This window comes from Mesoplodon densirostris, chromosome 3 (assembly GCF_025265405.1).
Source record: "Mesoplodon densirostris isolate mMesDen1 chromosome 3, mMesDen1 primary haplotype, whole genome shotgun sequence".
In the NCBI taxonomy this organism is placed as follows: domain Eukaryota; kingdom Metazoa; phylum Chordata; class Mammalia; order Artiodactyla; family Ziphiidae; genus Mesoplodon; species Mesoplodon densirostris.
The window spans coordinates 14,879,839-14,897,790 of NC_082663.1; the positions used below are offsets into that span (position 1 = coordinate 14,879,839).

The 17,952-nt window shown below is 45.1% G+C and overlaps 1 protein-coding gene across 3 annotated transcripts in view; it reads right to left on the minus strand.

Annotated features, from left to right (window-relative positions):
- Positions 1 to 7,942, minus strand: part of MYO10 (myosin X) — a 226,110-nt gene extending 218,168 nt beyond the window's left edge. For all 3 annotated transcript variants that reach the window (XM_060092746.1, XM_060092745.1, XM_060092747.1), the window contains exon 1: positions 7,424 to 7,942. In XM_060092746.1, the coding sequence (XP_059948729.1) occupies positions 7,424 to 7,444 (21 nt within the window). In that variant the 5' untranslated portion in view covers positions 7,445 to 7,942. The remainder of the gene's footprint in view (positions 1 to 7,423) is intronic.
- Between the last annotated feature and the right edge of the window lie 10,010 nt (positions 7,943 to 17,952).

The window sequence follows — 17,952 nt, forward strand, 5'->3', positions numbered from 1 at the left end:
CTCTTTGCAGGATTAAGGAAAGAAAAAAATTTAAGAATGACATGGAAAAGTAATATTGTAAATCTATGTTTATCAAAGCTTTTGTTTTTAAGCAAGAACACTCCTAATTCTACATATATTCCTAGCAACCCAATTTAAGTATCTATGAAGCTGATAAAACCCAGAAATCAATGGTAGCCACACACATGAGCATGAAGTCTACCAGAAAAACTTTTAAATAGACTTTTAACACACAAAGTAGATAGCATGAACACAGACTCTACAAAGAGGTAAGTCCACTTCTCTCCACAATGTACATCACTGTCAATGGATACTGCTTACATGTTATTAACTGACCCCCAAAAATGACACTTAAAAGAATTATGAGGTTCTTTTGGGACCCAGTATTAGGTAAGAGGCCAAGTGAAAAAGCTACTTTCTATTCCAACGTCCAAATCTCATTTTACCTTGCCCTTTAATCACTGACAGGTAATAAAGATAAACATCCCTACCACAAAATACAAAAATTCAACATTGCCTACCTTTTCTAATATAAATCTCTCTCTCTTTTTTTTTAATTACCGCAATTTTAAATGCCTTTCTACAGAGGCAATTTTCATCCTGAAGAGTAGATACTGAAGCTGGAGAGAAGACAGAACTATGAAATGCCTAACTGCCATCTGGTCCGCCCCTGCTCTGGCTGTGTTTCAACAGATGTGGCATGGCTTTGCCACAAGAACTCTAACACTTTTTCCTGTAACTGGCAGAGTCAGATGATGTGATGTCATGTGACACGAGGGGCTAGATTTAAACTGGGGGCTCAAGTTTCATATATTAAGCCTGGAGGACACATTTCCCAAACAGCTTTTAGTGAGGTATCAAAATGTTTTATTCAAGGAATACTCTATGAGAAATGTTCCGCTCTCCTGTCAAAGATCACTTCACCCACAAGCATTAATAAGCTAACAAGTAAAACAACGGATATAGAGAAACTCTGGGAAGGCGGCCAGAATCTTTAATCGAAAGAGAAGATTCCATCAGAAAACCTCCAAGAGGAACACTCTGATAACTGAGACTTAGAATAGGGAGACAAATGAGTCCTATCCTTTCTTTTAATAAAATAACTACTTCTCAAAAATCTAGTTTTCTAAGTGCCGTATTACCTAAATCTCCCTACCATCCTCATGAGGTTGGGGCCGGCAGCTTTAGAAACCACATCTTACAAGGAAACAGAAGGTAATTGTCTTTCCTAAGTAAAAGGCACACCAAACAAAAATTGGAGGTATGTTCAAAAACTGATGAACATTTTCCTGCTGGGTTTGCAGTGTTTCTGGGGCGTGGGCCACTTGTTTTCCCAAACCCCCATGCAGTTTTCAACTCAAAAATCATTCACTAACTGCCTAAGGTCTTAAGCACTTCATCAAAGAAACAGTGATGCAAGCATAAGACAAAGGACACCCACAGGAGAGGAAAGCATGGCAGTGAAGAGCACAGACCCTCTGGAGACATCCTGTGTGGGTTCAAAGCCTGGCCATCACTTTCTAACTGTGTGACCTTGGGCCAGTTACTTAACCTCTCTCTGCCTCACTTTCCTCATCGATGGAGCCTTACTCACAGGGTTGTTAAATAAATTAATTACTGAATGGAAAGTGCTCAGAAACATGCCTTGCACACAATAAGCACTCAATAAACAGCAAACATATTTTTTATTGTCTTCAAAGAACTGTAAAATGCTTCATAATCAAGGGAAAAAGTTAGAAGCATCTCCCCTCCCACCATAAAAAAAATCTGTACTCGAGAGGAAAATAAGGGCTACACAAGGATAGAATCCCATCCCTAAGGACCTTTGAGTGCAAACGAGGTGATAAAACTTATAAATCGGATTATTTAACCTCTCAAGACTCTGTCTATTCATCTGAGAAGGAAAAACAAAATAAGTAAAGCCTCTAGCTAAAAGGGGGTAAATTCCTAACACAACCAGGACAGAAAGAAGTAGAGTCAAGTTCATAGGAAAGAGAGGAGTGACCATGAACTAGACTTGTTGGCGATGGTTTCAAAAAGGAGCTAGACAGGCAGGGCATCCGATCAGCAGAGAGAAGGGCGCATGCGAAGGTATGGAGGTGGACTGGCAATAGACCCTCTGGAACAGAACTCACATGCGGGAAAAGAATAAAGAGAGGTGCAAGATCAGAAGGCCTTGGAAACCGGACTAAGAACGTGAGCTTGACTTTATAAGCAATCTAGATGTGCTTTAGACAGAATTCTGGAAAATCAGCCAGAAGTGTATTGGTCAAAAGGGAGAAAATCAATAAGTGCAATCTAGCACCAGAAATGATACTGGGAACAGCTCGAAGACCAAGATTTCCCTGCACCATAGAGTAGTGGGATTTCAGTCACCATCAAAGGCCACTCCTTCTTAATTCCTAAATTACTCTAACCTTTTATTATTACTCACTTACCAGGTGCCAAGAGCTTTGTAAATCTTATCTCGAATTCTAATAACCATGCAAGGTCAACACTATTATGCTCACTTACAGACAGAGAAAGGAAGCCCAGGAAGGTCAGATAACCTGGCTGAGAGCCCATAGGTGTGGAGGGTACAGCCAGCCTCCCAGAGGCCACATCTCTTCTGCTCTTAGGGAGGAGGCTCTCAATCCGCCCAGGGGCATTCAGGCCCAGAGAGGTGTGGCCCAGCTTCCTGTAGACGTCACTGGCCGCTCCTGCTTGAGCCTGCCCTGCAAATCAATGACCTGAGACTATAAGACCCCTACACGCGAACCTTCAAGTTTTGAACTTTCAAAGATGCGAATGTGTGTTCCATCAACGCCAGGCGCGAGTGAAACTGCAGCTTGCCCTCCGTCTCCTATTGCTGACGATCCTTCAGCTCTACCATCTCCCACCTCCTCTCCCTCCTCCAGTCAGTAGCTCTTCTTGCCTGTTCACCCGATGCCAGCCCTGGATGTCAGCTGCTGTACTGGACTACTGTACATTTCAAGGTACTGTCCTGTAAGATTAAACACGTTCTCTTTATTTTTTGTGTTTGTTTTTTATGTGTTATTTGTGTGAAAAGTATTATAAACCTATTACAGTAAAGTCCTATGGAGCCAATTGTGTTAGTTGGGTACCTAGGCTAACTCTGTTGGACTTAAAAACAGAATTGGACTTAACGAACGTGCTCTGGGAACGAAACTCGTTCGTTATGTAGGGGACTTACTGAATTACGTAGCAGTTACTCTGAATGCAAAATTTTGAAACCCATTTATAAGGAGGTACCCTATTTCCCATCATTCCATAGAAGAGTGCAGTCAAGGCTTGTGTCCTTAAAGGTGACCTCACTTAAAAGTCAGCAGAGCCGGAAAAACAAACACTCGGCACTCTCTCTGCACAGCTCTGGTTAAACAGTGCCGGCCCTACCCACACTGCTCTGGGCCTGATCTGGGGAGAGGTGAGCGCCCAGAAGACCAGGGCTCCCTGCTCCCAGCTGCTTCCGTGCCTTTGCTGCACCCAACGTGGCAGGGCCCAAAAGTGACAACAGGAATCCTTGCGGGGTGTGCAGAAAGGGCACGGCACTGTGACTCCACTGTGGGAAAAGAGGACACCAGGGAATGTTCTGATGATTCCATTTTACAGTCGTCAAAGGGGTGGCCTGCAGGATGTGGTGGGACAAGGAAGTCCTCAGCGCTTGCCTTTTGCCCTTGAGAGATGACTGGGGGGCGGGGGGAGGGGGAGAAAGAGCTGTCAAAATCAATAGTCTTATTTCTTTTACCAAGATAAAAAATATCAGTAAGATGTGAAACAAACAAAACACTATAAAAAGGGGAGAAAAATAGACTCAAGAACTCGTTCCAGCTTAAAAAACTATTTGAACCCCAGGTAACAACCGAAATTAAGACACCACCCCAAATTAAGTGGAAACGAGGAAGGTGTTTCCACTTAACACCTGGAGAGGTGCGTTCGTTCAAGCCCAGGGTGAACCAGGCTGTAAGAAACAGGTACAGCTGGAATGCTTGCCACTAACAATTTCGTGCTTAGCATTAATACCTGCTTTATGTTTGTATTTATGTGTTTATGAGTATCTTACTTGTGTATATTTTACACACTTCTGAAAAATCAAAGTGTTCATATATGTCCAGTTAATGAGCCTCAAAAGATCTTTCGCTTGAACAGCCATCATGCCATGCCTGTTCCTAAAACAAGACAGAGAAGTCCCGCTCGTTTACGTGTCCAGCTGGCACTGACTGGCCCCTCCAGTATTCCAGGCACTGTACCCAGCACTGGGGACTTGGAAACAGCGGCCACTTCAAAACATCAACACGCTTGCACAGCAGTCTTGCCACTTTGCCGGTTGAGCCTTTTCAGTTTGTTTTAAAAATTGCTTCTGGTTACAGATATACCTAAACTTAGGTTCCTCGTGAAGTAACTTTTTAACAACTTACCTCTAAATGCTGAAAAAGCAGATTCCCGAGAAGTGCGCACACAATTCACTCGAGAGATGTCATAAAGATCTAAGGCCGTGAAGAAACTGAAACTCAGTTGGGGAGTGTAGGGCGCTCCGTTTCTCCAACCCCCGGGTACATTTTGAGGTCAGTAGCCATCAGTTGCCGGGCACAAGCCTCACAAGCTTCCAGGTGACCGGCAGTCAGAGGCCTGATGCTACATAAAGTGGGCAAGAAAGCTGTGCCTGCAACACGCACGGGAATTAATTCCACGAGGCAACTGCTTCGTGAGTCTAACTCAGTGGGTCTCAACGGGGAATGATTTTGTCCTCTGTGGCTCATTTGGCAACGTCTGCAGACATTTTGGTTGTCACAACTTGGGGATGCTAGTAGCAACTAGCGGGTAGAGACCAGGGATGCTGCCTAGCATCCCACTCTACACAGGACAGTTCCCCCACACCAAAGAATTGACTGACCCAGAATGTCAATGGTACCCAGTTTGAGAAACTCTGGTCTAGCTCTCAAGAGCAGCTGCGAGTCACATGGAGCTCTTGTTTCCTTGTTATTTGGCCATTCACACATAAAGCTAATACATGCGACATCTCATTCAATTATTTTTCAATTCTTAACATTAGCTTCAAATTGCTGTCCAACAAGCAATAAGTTATTATCCTTAAGTCACAATGGGAAAAGTTACCAAAGAACAGGACACCACTTCGTGACACAAGAGGCCTTACAATTTTGCCGTCCTTGGAAATATATCACTTCCGCACTTACTCCACAGAGAGATCCATAGAGACAGGATCTATGTTAGGAGTATGTCTTCAATTAATAGCACTGTATAGCCTCTCTGGCCCTGCTGGCTTCCCATTCAAAGTAATTATGGTTAGAGGAAGAACTCTGATTAGAAATTACTACTGACTAGAAATAAGTTAATCAGAAGTTAATTTCTGATTAGAAATTAACATTGTAATAGAAATACATCACAAGAGTAAAAGTATAACTTTGAATAAAAATATCCCCCAATACTAAAGTCACCAGCAAAAGAGCAAAAAGGCTGTGAGTTCTATAACAACCTCTTCAACCTTGGGCAAGTGACTTAACGTCTTTGGATTAAGATTCTTCATCTAGGAAAGGCAGGGGATGGAGAAGAAGATCTCTGAAGGCCAACTTCAATATTATATTAATCATGGACATAAAATCCAACAACTAGGTCTCCTTACACTGAACCAAGGCATAGTGTAAGGAGAAACAGTACTTCAAAGTCCAATGGGAGGATACCAGGGCAGGAGGTCGCAGCTGCTCCATGTTATCCTGCAGTTCTCCCCATTTCCACTAGGGGGCAGAGTTCTTCCAAAGGGGAGGTCACTGGCCCCCTGCAGTCCACAGACAGACTTCATGGGGACGGGGACCCCAACAAATCGAATACAAATTCTACGTCTCATCAAATTTCCTAAAGAACTCACAACACAAGAGCAAAATAAAGGCCTCCCTCCCCCCGCCAAAAACAAGTTAAGAATTAGAGTCCCACAGGCAGAGCCTCAGGTTTTCTTACAGATGAAAGCAATTAAACTAGCCCACTGGTCTTTTATCACCGGTTAACCTGCAACTCCTGCAGAAAGTTCTGGTGCCTTCTTACAGGCATGAAAACGAAGGTCTATGGATTAGCAAATGCTAGTCTCATAATTATAGGTCTCATTTAAAAGAAAAAAGGAGAAATATGTATTAATGAATGATTAATTCGTTTCCAGTCCACCTCTCACCATGAATGTGGGTATCACCTGTGAGACATCACTTAAAAAAGAAAGGGATATTACTATTACACGAGAATATACCACTCTGGCCACTATAAATAATCATCAGGCTATTTATAGGAAGTGGGCATCCAGAAAGTACAATGACTTGAAATAATAAATCCAGTTAAGTCTGAGAAAGCAAGTTAGCCAACACAGAGGCAAACCCTCACCAATCTAATTTGCTGGAAGGTTCCAAAACTGTCCTGGATTTACAAAACATCCCCTGGCTTTCAATGAAAGTCACATCAGACTCATTAAGCCAACTAAGTTTACTTTGAGCCACTTCAAACCTCAAACTTAAATAGAATTTGTTAAATAAACACAACCAAGAAAGGAAAGGGAGCCAAGAAACCACGGTAACTCTCGATCCCAGAGAAAAGGGTTCTCAAGTCAAGGGTTTCAAGTAACCCCGGTGTCCCGCCCTCAATGACCCTAAAAGGAGCATCAGTTTAATCTTTCAAAAATAACCAATGTTCGCTCTTAACGATTTTCTTTAAATTCGAATTCCAAATCTGCCAGGGACAGTCAGCACAAATACGTGATCTTTTGATCTCACCCTCTGGAATGATCTCAAATCCTAGAAGAGCACTTCTTGGTGAGCTCTAGAACCTAGACTCCAATGGTCCGACAGGCCGAGAACATGGTGAACGATTAAACCCTCGTCTCTCCCTTCTCACACTTCATTAAGCGTCTCCTCTGGAAGTGTTTGCACCCCTCTCACAGGAAGCCGGCACGTTTTGCAAAGGAAATTCCAGACCAGACCTTTCTTGGAGAAAGGCAAGTTCTCGATGAACGTTTTATTGGGCTTCCTGCACCCAGGCAGCCGGGCAGGCACATCTCCCCGCCGGGCCCCTCGTCCGCCAGCTCACCTCGCGCGGGTCGACGCTGGGACACCCGGTGAGCCAGCCACCCCCGCAAAAGGACGCTCACCTTCGCTGCATCCTGGGGCCAAGTGCGAGCGCGGGACAAAATAAATCCCGCCAGGGATTACTCAGCCAGAGACTCCCCGGGGCTTGATTTCTGGCGACTCCCAGAAAGTTTCACCCTCTCGGGCTAAGTGCGCGCGGTAGCGTGTGTGCGCGCGGCGCGGTGAGCACCTCCCTCCCTCCTGGGAGGCCAGGTCCGGGCAGGAAAGGAGCCCGCGCCCGGCTCACGGAAAGGAGCCCGGCCCGGGACGCCGGAGCCCGCCCTCCCGGCCGCGAGCGCACTCACCTCGGGGAAGAAGTTGTCCATTGTTCCCGTGCGCTCCCCAACTCGCCCGAGTCCGGCTCCCAGCTCGCGGAAGTCAGCCCAGCAGAAGGTCCGGGGAAACCATGCGTGTCACAGCGCGACTCCCAGAAACTCGAGCCCGCGGGGCTCCCCCGCTGCCATCTCCTTCTCCCCTTCTCGTCTTTCGCACCTTTTGTTTGCCCAAACCCAAGTCTCTAACTCATCCGTCCCAACTGCAGCCTTTGTCTCCTCTTTCTCCAAGTTCCTCACTCCTGGGCGCCGCGCTCGCGAGCGGAGAACAGCTGGTGGCACATTCTTCCCCCCGGCTGGGGGAGGGAGGCGGGGGGCTGGGGAGTGCGCCCCCTCCCTCTGCGCTCCGGCCGGAGGCACTTGGGGTGGGCAGGGGGACAACGGCCACAAAGCGAGCCCGGAATGGCTCTCCCAGCTCGAGCGCCGCCCCGGTGAGTGTTCGGGCGCCCGGGCTCACCGGCTCACGGCCACACGGAGACTTGCGGACAGGAGAGCACGGCCCGCCCAGCCCGCTCATCCGGCCCCGCCCACTCGCTCGCCTCGCCCCGCCCGCCAAGGGCTGAGCCCCGCCCACTCAGCCGGCCCACCCGGCCCCTCCGCCACGCCCCGCCCCTGCAGGAGCCCAGCCCTCAGCCAACCCCTCCCCGCGCTTCCGCAAGGTTCGGCCTCGCGCGGCCGGCGCGCCCCGCCCTCATCTTCGCCCAGGCCCCGCCCACTCTGCGCCTTGGGCCGCCGCAGGCTCCGGGGGTGGGCGGAGAAGGCGGGGCCCCAGCGGCTCCCAGCTCCCTCCCCGCTTCCTCACCTAGGTGCGGGCGGGGGAGTTGACTCTTCCCTCTGGTGAGAAAGACCAAATAGTCACCAATGAGGAGGGGTTGGGGGATTTTTGTGTGTGTGTGCCTTTGATCTTTAGCACGCCCTGGAACCGGCTCAACGCGGATCTCATTAATGCAGCTCGGCAGATGAGCGACCCCGGGGACGGAAGCGCGGTCCGTGGAGCTGCCCCGGCTGTTGGGCCAGATCAAAGCGGAGAAGGGAGGCTAATCAGAATTTCTGGAAGCTGCCTACCCGTGTGGAGTTTCTCTCCTGCACCCAGGATAAAAGACGTTTTCATCGCAGTGGGAAAATGTAGTTTTGTAAACTGGAAGAGGACGTGGCCAATTGCACCTTAAAAAATGTAACACTTTCCTGGACCTAAAGGAAGCAGCAGATAGTCAAATGGAAGCGAGATGGATGAAGGATCAAACCCCCTGGTACTGAGTCCTGGTTTCTCTGGGGCAGGTCCTCAAACTTTCGCGTGCACAGGAATCACCTGGGAATCTTGTTAAAATGCAGGCTGGAATTGAGTGGAATGAGCGCTGATAATCTGCATTTCCAGCAAATTTCAGGTGCCTTCAAAGGATGGCACCTGTCCTTGTGCTGTTCTGCAAACTGTTTGGAACCTGTCTGTAACAAGTAGAGAAATTGGGAGCAACGGTTTAGAAACTTTCGTAGCAATTTAAAAAATGCCACGACATACAAGCACATGATCTGTGCACTCTTTGAACCGAGTATAAACCAGTTTGGGTGTTGTCAGACTCGTGGTGACTCATACCTGGCACAGCAGGGTTTTCCTATTGGTACCTGGCAGATTGGAAACAAATGGTTTCTCAAACCACAAATGGTTTGAGAAGTTCTCTCTAGGGGATTTGCCAACTGCTACCCATCCTTTAAGACTCAAGTTGGAAAGTCACATCTTCCATGGGAAGCCTGCCCAGAGATGTCCAGCTACTCGTGCCACTTCCAGCTCCACCTAACCACCGGCCGTGGCTTATTCCTACAACTACCGAGGAAACTATATCTTGTTGGGGTAAAACTATATTCTGCAAGGGTCTTTTTGTTGGTGTCCTACCCATCTTCAGTTGGGAGAATAGAACCTCTTTGAGAGAGGAAACTGCTTTCAAATTGGTATCCCCAGCCTGTTTCAGAGACTGACTGACTGAATGAATGAATGAATCATCCCCCTAATCCTTGTGTGAAAATTCAAGCATGTTTGTAACCTATCTCAGAGCAGTTCTTCAGCATTAATATCGTTGTACCCACTCCACTCCCCTATGGAAAGACTCAAGGTTAAATTAATTCATGATGTGCTCTGTGATTGCCCTGTTTCACAGGTTTACACATGTAAGCCATTAAAGATTGTGTCCCAGGTTGCGTGGAAAGTTAAGATGGAGCCAGGATAAATACCAACCACCCCAGGCACCATAGTGCTTAGTCAAATGAGTCCTGCTGCCATCTGTGTTCAGATACTGGCGCAGAGCAATTACAGTCATGATGGTGTTGATCTGTATAGAACATCTTTCAAGAGAGAAAGTACAGGCAGCTGGTTCAAATGAGGATGTGGGTGCGGCTTGGTTCCCAGCATCAGCCCAGCCACTGGCAGCCTTGGCCGTGGTCATTTCAAAGTCACTTTCCAATACTGGCTCATCAGTTGTAACAAATGTACCACGCTAATACAACATGTTAATAATAAAGGGAGCTGGGATATAGGGACACTTTACCCTCAATTTTTCTGTAAAGTTAGAACTGCTCAAAAAAATAGACTATTTTTGAAAGTTACTTCCCTATTGATTAAGAAGATATGGTTAATAATTACATACCCCCAACCTGCCTCAAAAGAATTGTGAGGCAGATCCAATACACAAGGGTTGAATTTTACTGAATTATATTTCTTTTAAAAGTTGACACCACTTTATCAAAATCCCCTAGGACAGTTGTCAAAATGAAAAAGCAAAAAAACACATGACTGAATCTCAGGGGTGGGCTGGGTGCCTAAGAATCTGCATTTTAGTAATCACCCAAGTAGACAATTCTATGTTTGAGCATCATCACTTCATGCTTTCAGAAGTCATCAGATTTTCCGTATAAACGCAGTCTCAGAAAAGTGTAAAGATAAACAGTAGCAGTAAGATTCTATTTGCTGAACAAACAGCAAAGCGCGTGTTATTTTAAGCATTCTAAACAGGATATCAAACTTTCAAGTATTTGGGGTGGAATCAGTTGTTTAAAAGGAATATGTTAAATTTACAAGGGCTTTGACAAAATTGGACAGAGAAGGGGAAGCATTGAAAAGTTAAGTGCTTCCTTTTAAGGAGCTGTGTTACCCAATGGTCAAAGCTGTTTGCACTAAAACATTAAACTATGCCCTCTGAGAAGTGACAGAGGCTCACAAATGTTAATGCCAGAATGGGCACATTTCTCTGAAGCCAAGTTCCTTTTTAAAAATTTTTTTAAATTAATTAATTTATTTATTTTTGGTGTGTTGGGTCTCCGTTGCTGCGCTCGGGATTTTCTCTAGTTACGTTGAGCGGGGGCTACTCTTCGTTGCGGTGTGCGGGCTTCTCACTGCGGTGGCTTCTCTTGTTGTGGAGCACGGGCTCTAGGTGCACGGGCTTCAGTAGTTGTGGCACGCGGGCTCAGTAGCTGTGGCGCACGGGCTTAGTTGCTCTGCGGCATGTGGGATCCTCCCAGTCCAGGGCTCGAACCTTTGTCCCCTGCATTGGCAGGTGGATTCTTAACCATTGCACCACCAGGGAAGCCCCGAAGTTCCTTCTTAATTATCCTACTTATTTCTCAAACATGCTCACGGAGTGTTACATTCGCAAAATAAAACAACAAAAAAAGCTCAAGTTACATTCTCTTATTTAGCTGCAAAAATTAACCCATAAGTGACAGAAATTTATTTGTATATAGATGGGACCATTTCCCCACTTTAAGGGAGATTTCCGTACAGGTATGTGTGTGAATAAGTACTATGATCCTCTTCTGTTTTTGTTTCCACCACATGTTTGTTTGTTTTCAGTTGACATAGCTTGTCTTAATTTCCTTTGTGATTTTGAATTGAATTCCTTTGTTGTTGCGTTGCTGTTGGCAGTTCCTAATCTGGATGTGTCTTAGTGTATAGAGTCTTCTTCATTACGTTTGTTTTTATAAAACACTCGCTCTAATTGCTCCAGTCAGACTAATGGTTTAATTACCAGTTACGGGAAGAGAAAGTGCTGGAGTTTCTTTCACACAGATTAGAAGTTAATAACTGACACAACCTTAAAATCCTGTTTTCCATGCTTAACTAAACAGCAGTTCCTTTCGGTTCACTTATAATCTTTAAAAATTGGATCTTTAAAAATTCACGTGTTTTTGCCTTTTGAACAAGCAAATATTAAGGGAATCTTCGTGTTCTTTAAATTTTTAAACAAGTGTTCCTTTTATTTCTCACAACTTACAATTCAAAAACCCTTGAGGAAGTTTTGTTTTGTTTTGTTTTTTCATGTGAAACTTAAAACAGTTGTGAAAGAATAAAATTCGGGGGGAAAAATACCTGATATATTTCACATTGTAGTAGAATTAAGCAGGTACAAAAACGTAAACTCGGAAATGAAGCAGGGATAAGACACTCAAAAACTGATTTGCTAGCAGTCATTTTTTCTAAACAAAACGGGCTACAGCTAAGATGTAATTTACCTAATCAGAGAGCCCTCAATGGACAATCAATGCCAACTAAGTCCCCATCACGTCACACTACAGCAAGAATGCTTTCTAAATTGATATCCCGCACAAACACAGAGTTGTTTCCATAAATGAATCCATTTCCGTTTAAAGTGCTGAGTCCTGGTCCTGTTGGGTGTGATAAATAAATGGTATAAAGATCCATGAATCCCTCCATGATGATAGATTCTGCCCACTTGGAGTACATTTGACGCCTCCCTTTCTCTTTGATTTCTTTTTGTCTTCACACTCTCTCTCTTAGAACAGAGTAGCTCCCAGGATGACTTTCTCAAGTTTACCATTTCTCCATCTCTGTTGTTAATCTCATGTTTACCACTTCCAGACCTTGTGCCCTCACATATTCCCCTCTTCCTGCATCTTCAATCTTTCCTGCTCACATTATCTGAGCCAATAAATGTGGTTGTGTCTATTCCACTTGAGAATGGCTGTTTCTTAACCCAATTGCTCCCTGAACTACTGGGCCATCTCCCTTCAGACCCTAGCTTTTCACTGTCTACACTTCATCCCAAGCAATTTACCCTTCGGCCTCTTATGAGTGGAGATCATAACCCCATTCTCTTGAAGATCACCATGACCTTGAAATAATCAAATTCCACAGCCTTTTCTCAAATTCCATCCTCCTTGACATCACCCCTCTTTTGAAATTCTCATTTCTCAGCTTTGGGGCCAGCTTCACGGGGGGTGCAGCTATAGAGTTAGTTGCACAGGACCCTAAGCTCAGAAGGGGCCCTGGCCTTGGTTTAATACTCTGTTGTGTTGTCTTAAAATTCTAATGATTTTTGAACCGGGAGCCTTGCTTTTCCATTTTGCATTGAGCCCCATTCTACCTAGCTTTATATAGCCAGTTCTACCTAGCTTTAAAGCCCTGCATTTGTTTGGTTCTCCCATCTCTTTGGCCTCTTTCTCTGTCTTTTTTTTTTTTTTTTGCGGTACACAGGCCTCTCACTGCTGTGGCCTTTCCCGTTGCGGAGCACAGGCTCCGGATGCGCAGGCTCAGTGGCCATGGCTCACGGGCCCAGCCGCTCGGTGGCATGTGGGATCTTCCCAGACCGGGGCACGAACCCACGTCCCCTGCATCGGCAGGCAGGCGGACTCTCAACCACTGTGCCACCAGGGAAGCCCTTTCTCTGTCATTTTTACAGGCTCCCCTCCTCTCTCCCTCCTCCAAAATATGTTCAATCCTAAGCCTGCATTCTCTTCTCCACTCTCCCATTCTTGTCATTAATTCTCAGTACTTCAGCTGCCATCTCTTCATAAATGATTCCCAAACCCATAACTCAAGCTCAAAGAAGTCCCAGCCCCACGTTTCCAACCATCTGTTCGATTTCTTCTAGTGAGGTCCTTCTCATCACTCATGCTCCCAAACTAACCCTTCCTCACCCTCCATTCACTTTTACCAACTTCCCTATATATATGAATGGAATAACCCTAGTTCAGTCATCTTGATGGAGTGGATATCCATCATTCAGGGCTGACCCGTATCTTCTGATGGGCCTATCCACATGCTGAGAGTGTCCTCCCATTGGGAATCCTTCCAACCCAATGGATAAGCTTCAAGCTTCCTTTGTGCCAAACATGTGACTTCAGTACTACCAACTGGATGCACCCACTCAAGGTTTTTCCTGGGGAACAAACTACATGAGGACACAGGGGAGGCTCAGAGCGTCAGCGTTGGTGGCAGAGCTGGAGGCAGAAGGTATGTTTTAGTGGTCAGCTGTGGGGACGTCACTCCTAGGCTGCCCTAGTGGGGTTTTTAAGTTGGTAGGTGAAGCAGCCTGTGACCAGCCAGGCCTCCTCTGTGCTGTGGTTCTGAGAATTATTTCTGGAAGCTTAGCCTAAAGCTCATTCCTTCAGCCCTTCCAATGATATGGCAAGCTGTGTAATACTGTTTAATAATCTCCTCTTGCTTAAATTCTCTGAAGTGGATTTTGTTTTCTACCACGTGCCAATATCTTAGGAGAAGTGACACCCTTAGACTGAGGAAAGTGGGGTCCTGTCCTTGGGGGTGCTTTTCTCAAAATGGTCTAAGTCCCATTTGGTACCTAGGATTGGCTGGGGCAGCAGTGCCATCCAGAGAGGCCACTCTGGACCCAGATCAGGTCCTATGTGGTCTTCAGTCTCTGCCTTTCCCCTTTGGGGTACTCACCAGCCCTCTACCATGCACATGGTGTCATCCAGAAGTCCAGACCTGGCATTTATGGGGCTTGTTCATGGAGCTAATGGCTGGACCTCAGTCCCAGGAAGACAGCCGCCTAGATTTTCCTGCTGGCCAATGCAATGTGTTTTCCACAGGATGGTGAGCAATTGGGCCACCAGAATAATGCTGACAAGCTGATTTGAGTGACTTTCATTCACCTTGGACACAGGAGGACTGCAGTACTCTTCGCCAATGGTCCCCCAGTGACCTTGGGCTTAGCCTGTGTGTGGACTCCTGGGTCAGGTCTCACCTATGTGTTCCAACTGGCAGTGGTACTGCCCGGGCCTGCAGCACCGTTGGGCAGTGGAGAGGTGGCAGCCATCTTTGTCCTGTGTGCGTTCCACCCCTGGCACGCAGGAGGATCACTGTAGTCCTTCTGCTGGCTCTGCTTCTCATGCCAGGCAGTCCTCCTGGGTTAACTGCACCCATCTCCTCCTTGATTTTCTAGACAGCTGCCTTGCAGTGTCAATCGGCCCTTGCTATCAATGTCCTTACTTGACTCAAATCTGTGTGGTGTCGCTGTACTCCTCTAGGTGGACCTTAATCTGAGCCAGATGAGAGATGGACCTGTCTTGCACGAATGGAACCACTCTCCCCACTGCACTCATGGCCCCCTTCCCTGGCCTCCCCGTTGGTGTTGGTGTGTGGACAGCGAAGTGCAGTCAACGTTGAAATCGACCGTGTACTCAGAATGCCTTGATTGCAGCCTGAAGGGGTCAAGCGAAGATTTGATTGGAAGATGTGTTTTTCAATGGTTCTGCTATAAAATCCTCAGTGGTTATTGTAGCATGACGCCAAGATGAATTATCATTCGCACTTTCTTGCATACTCGGGGTTGGACTTGCATTTGTGACAACCTTTGAGAGTGTCACTGGCAGCCAGTTTCCCAGGCACAGGATGTAGGATGTAATGTCATAAACGATGATGCAACAACACTAAATAAATGACATTAAGAAACTGCAGGGGTCAGAATGTCTATATTGTTTTAAAACAACCAGGTTCTGAACAGCCGGGACACTGTGAAGAAGTTTCCTTATCCTTTTCTCATGATGAGAAATAAGAAATGAGCCACGGATAGCACATTTGACAACAAGAACATGAGGATATGTTTCCTGGATGTGAATTGGAAGAGCTGGTGCCTGGACCCTAGAAGAATCTTTATGTACACTCAGAGGAATAAACAAATACTGAAAGATTCATTATTGTCACTTGTCATGGAGGAATCACTGTACATTACATGGGCTCATGCATTTTGTAATATATTTTTAAATCAAATTATTTATATATACAGGGGTCCCCACATCCTAAGGGAAGAACAGTAGAAAAAACAGCCTAAGGCTGGTCTACAAGTGAGAAATTTGAGGGTATAATTCATGGGATGCATCCCAGGACCAGCTCTCTATAAATTCTCTTTAGCAACCCTGGCATGGCTTTGATTTCCCCACCTGAAATCGCCTGAAATCACCACTATTGCTTTTGCTTCTTAAATGAGTGAAGAATATTTTTTCTTAGTTTCCATTAAATACAAGTGTGCAGCTGCTGAGAGTATTAGGAAAAAAGCAGATACGTGCAGAAAATTGTTTATATAAAAGAGTCCAGGATAGAGTTGTTTAGAATAGTTACAAAGCTGGACACAACTTAAATGCCCCTTGGCAGGAGATCGGTTGAGTAAATTATGGTAAATTTGGTAAATGCCCAGCAACATCTCTTGTTGGCGTTGAGTTGTCTGCTTCTGCATGACAAGCCCCCTAAAACTAAATGGCTTCAGACCACAATGACTTATTATTATTTCTCACAATTCTCTGGCCTGACTGGGCTTGACTGTCACTGTCACCAGGTCTCTCAGAGGCAACTGCAGGCAAAGGGGTGCCAGCTGTGGCTGGTGATGGGACATGGCCTTCCTCCTGGGGCAGGAGCCTCGCTGGGACAGCTGGGACAGCAGGCAGCTCTCTTCCTTGTCTTTCTTCACTCTGTGGAGGACTCAGGATTCCATTCAGGCAAGAACAGAACTGTAAGACCTTCTGAGGATTTGCAAAGAAGTCACGTGACATTGCTTCTGCCACATTTTTTGGGTCAAAGCCTGACCTAAGGCCATCCCAGATTCCAGGCTCTCTTGATGGAAGGAGCTGCAAAGCATCTGTGGCTTTTTTTTTTTTTTTTTTTTTTTTTGGAGAGAGAAGTGGGAAGGGGGGGAGAGTGTTAAAATATACGTAACACCACATTTACCATTTTAAAGTATACAGTGGCTTTTAGTATACATTCACAATGTTTACAGCTATCTATCTAGTTCCAAAATATTTTCATCACCTCAAAAAGAAACCTCATCACCATTAAGCAGTCACTCAGATTCGCACCCATCCCCAGCTTCTGGCAATCACTAATTTGCTGTCTGTCTCCAGGGATTTGCCTATTCTGGAAATTTCATATTAATGGAAGCATGCTTACCTTTTGTGACTGGCCTAGCATCATGTTGTCAAGGTTCATCTATGTTGTAGCCTGTACCAGTACTTCATGCCTTTTTATGGCTGAGTAATATTCCATTGTATGGATAGACCACATTTTGTGTATCCATTTGTCACTTGATGGACATTTGGGTTTTTTCGTGTTATAGCTATTGTGAACAGTGGTGCTATGAATACTTGTATACCTGTTTTCAGTTCTTTTGGGTATATCTCTAGAGATGGAATTGCTGGGCCGTATGGTAATTCTGGGTTTCCCTTTTTTAGGAACCACTGAAGCGTACTCCTCTGTAGCCATTTTTAATCCACCATAATATCCATATTTATTGATGTGGTGATAGGAATAAGTAACAGTTACAAAATAACATGTTTCATCTGTAGGCTACAGAAATTTAAGAAAAACAAATGGTGGCTATAAGCAGACATGTTTGTTTTTCTCTCATAAACAAAGCCCCAAGGGTTGGGATGTTCCATAAAGTCTCCAAGGACACTGACTCCTTCCAGCTCTCTCTCTGAAGTGGGCCATGGTGGCTCACAGCCTCGCAGTTCAAGAAGGCAGCCTCAGCTTCCTAGGCTGCAAGAGGCCGTGGGGGGCGGTGACTGATGGAGGGGGCAAAGAGCAGGCCCACGATCTCTTACGTGGATTCCTGGGAGTTGTCACATAGCACACCTGCTCGCTGTTGGCTGGAACTTAGTTACCAGCTGTGAGGAATACTGAGAAATGTGATATTTATTCTGGGCTTTTATTTACCCAGCTAAAAACTGTTGCTTGGAAGAAGGAACGAATAGATACTAGGGAACAGAAAGAAAAAACAAAAATGTTTAATAGCTGTTATCTCTAGATAACAAAAGCAGGGCAATCAAAAATTATTATTGACCCTTTTCTATATTTTCTGAATTTTTTGATACCTATATAATCATAAGTTTATTTATTCTTATTTTGAAAAATAATAAAATGTATATTTCTTTTATCAGAGCAGAACTTCATTTATTCTTCCTTTTTTTTAATTTTATGGAAGTATAGTTGATTTACAATGTTGTGTTAGTTTCAGATGTACAGCAAAGTGATTCAGTTATATATATATATTCATTCTTTTGCAGGTTCTTTTCTCATATAGCTTATCACAGAATATTGAGTAGAGTTCCCTGTGCTATATTTCCTTTCTTTCAATTATTTTTTCTGTTTTTACATTCTCTTCCATTATAGGTTATTACAAGATAGTTCCCTGTTCTCCAGTATAGTTCCCTGTGCTATACAGTAGGTCCTTGTTGGTTATCTATTTTATATATAGTAGTATGTATAT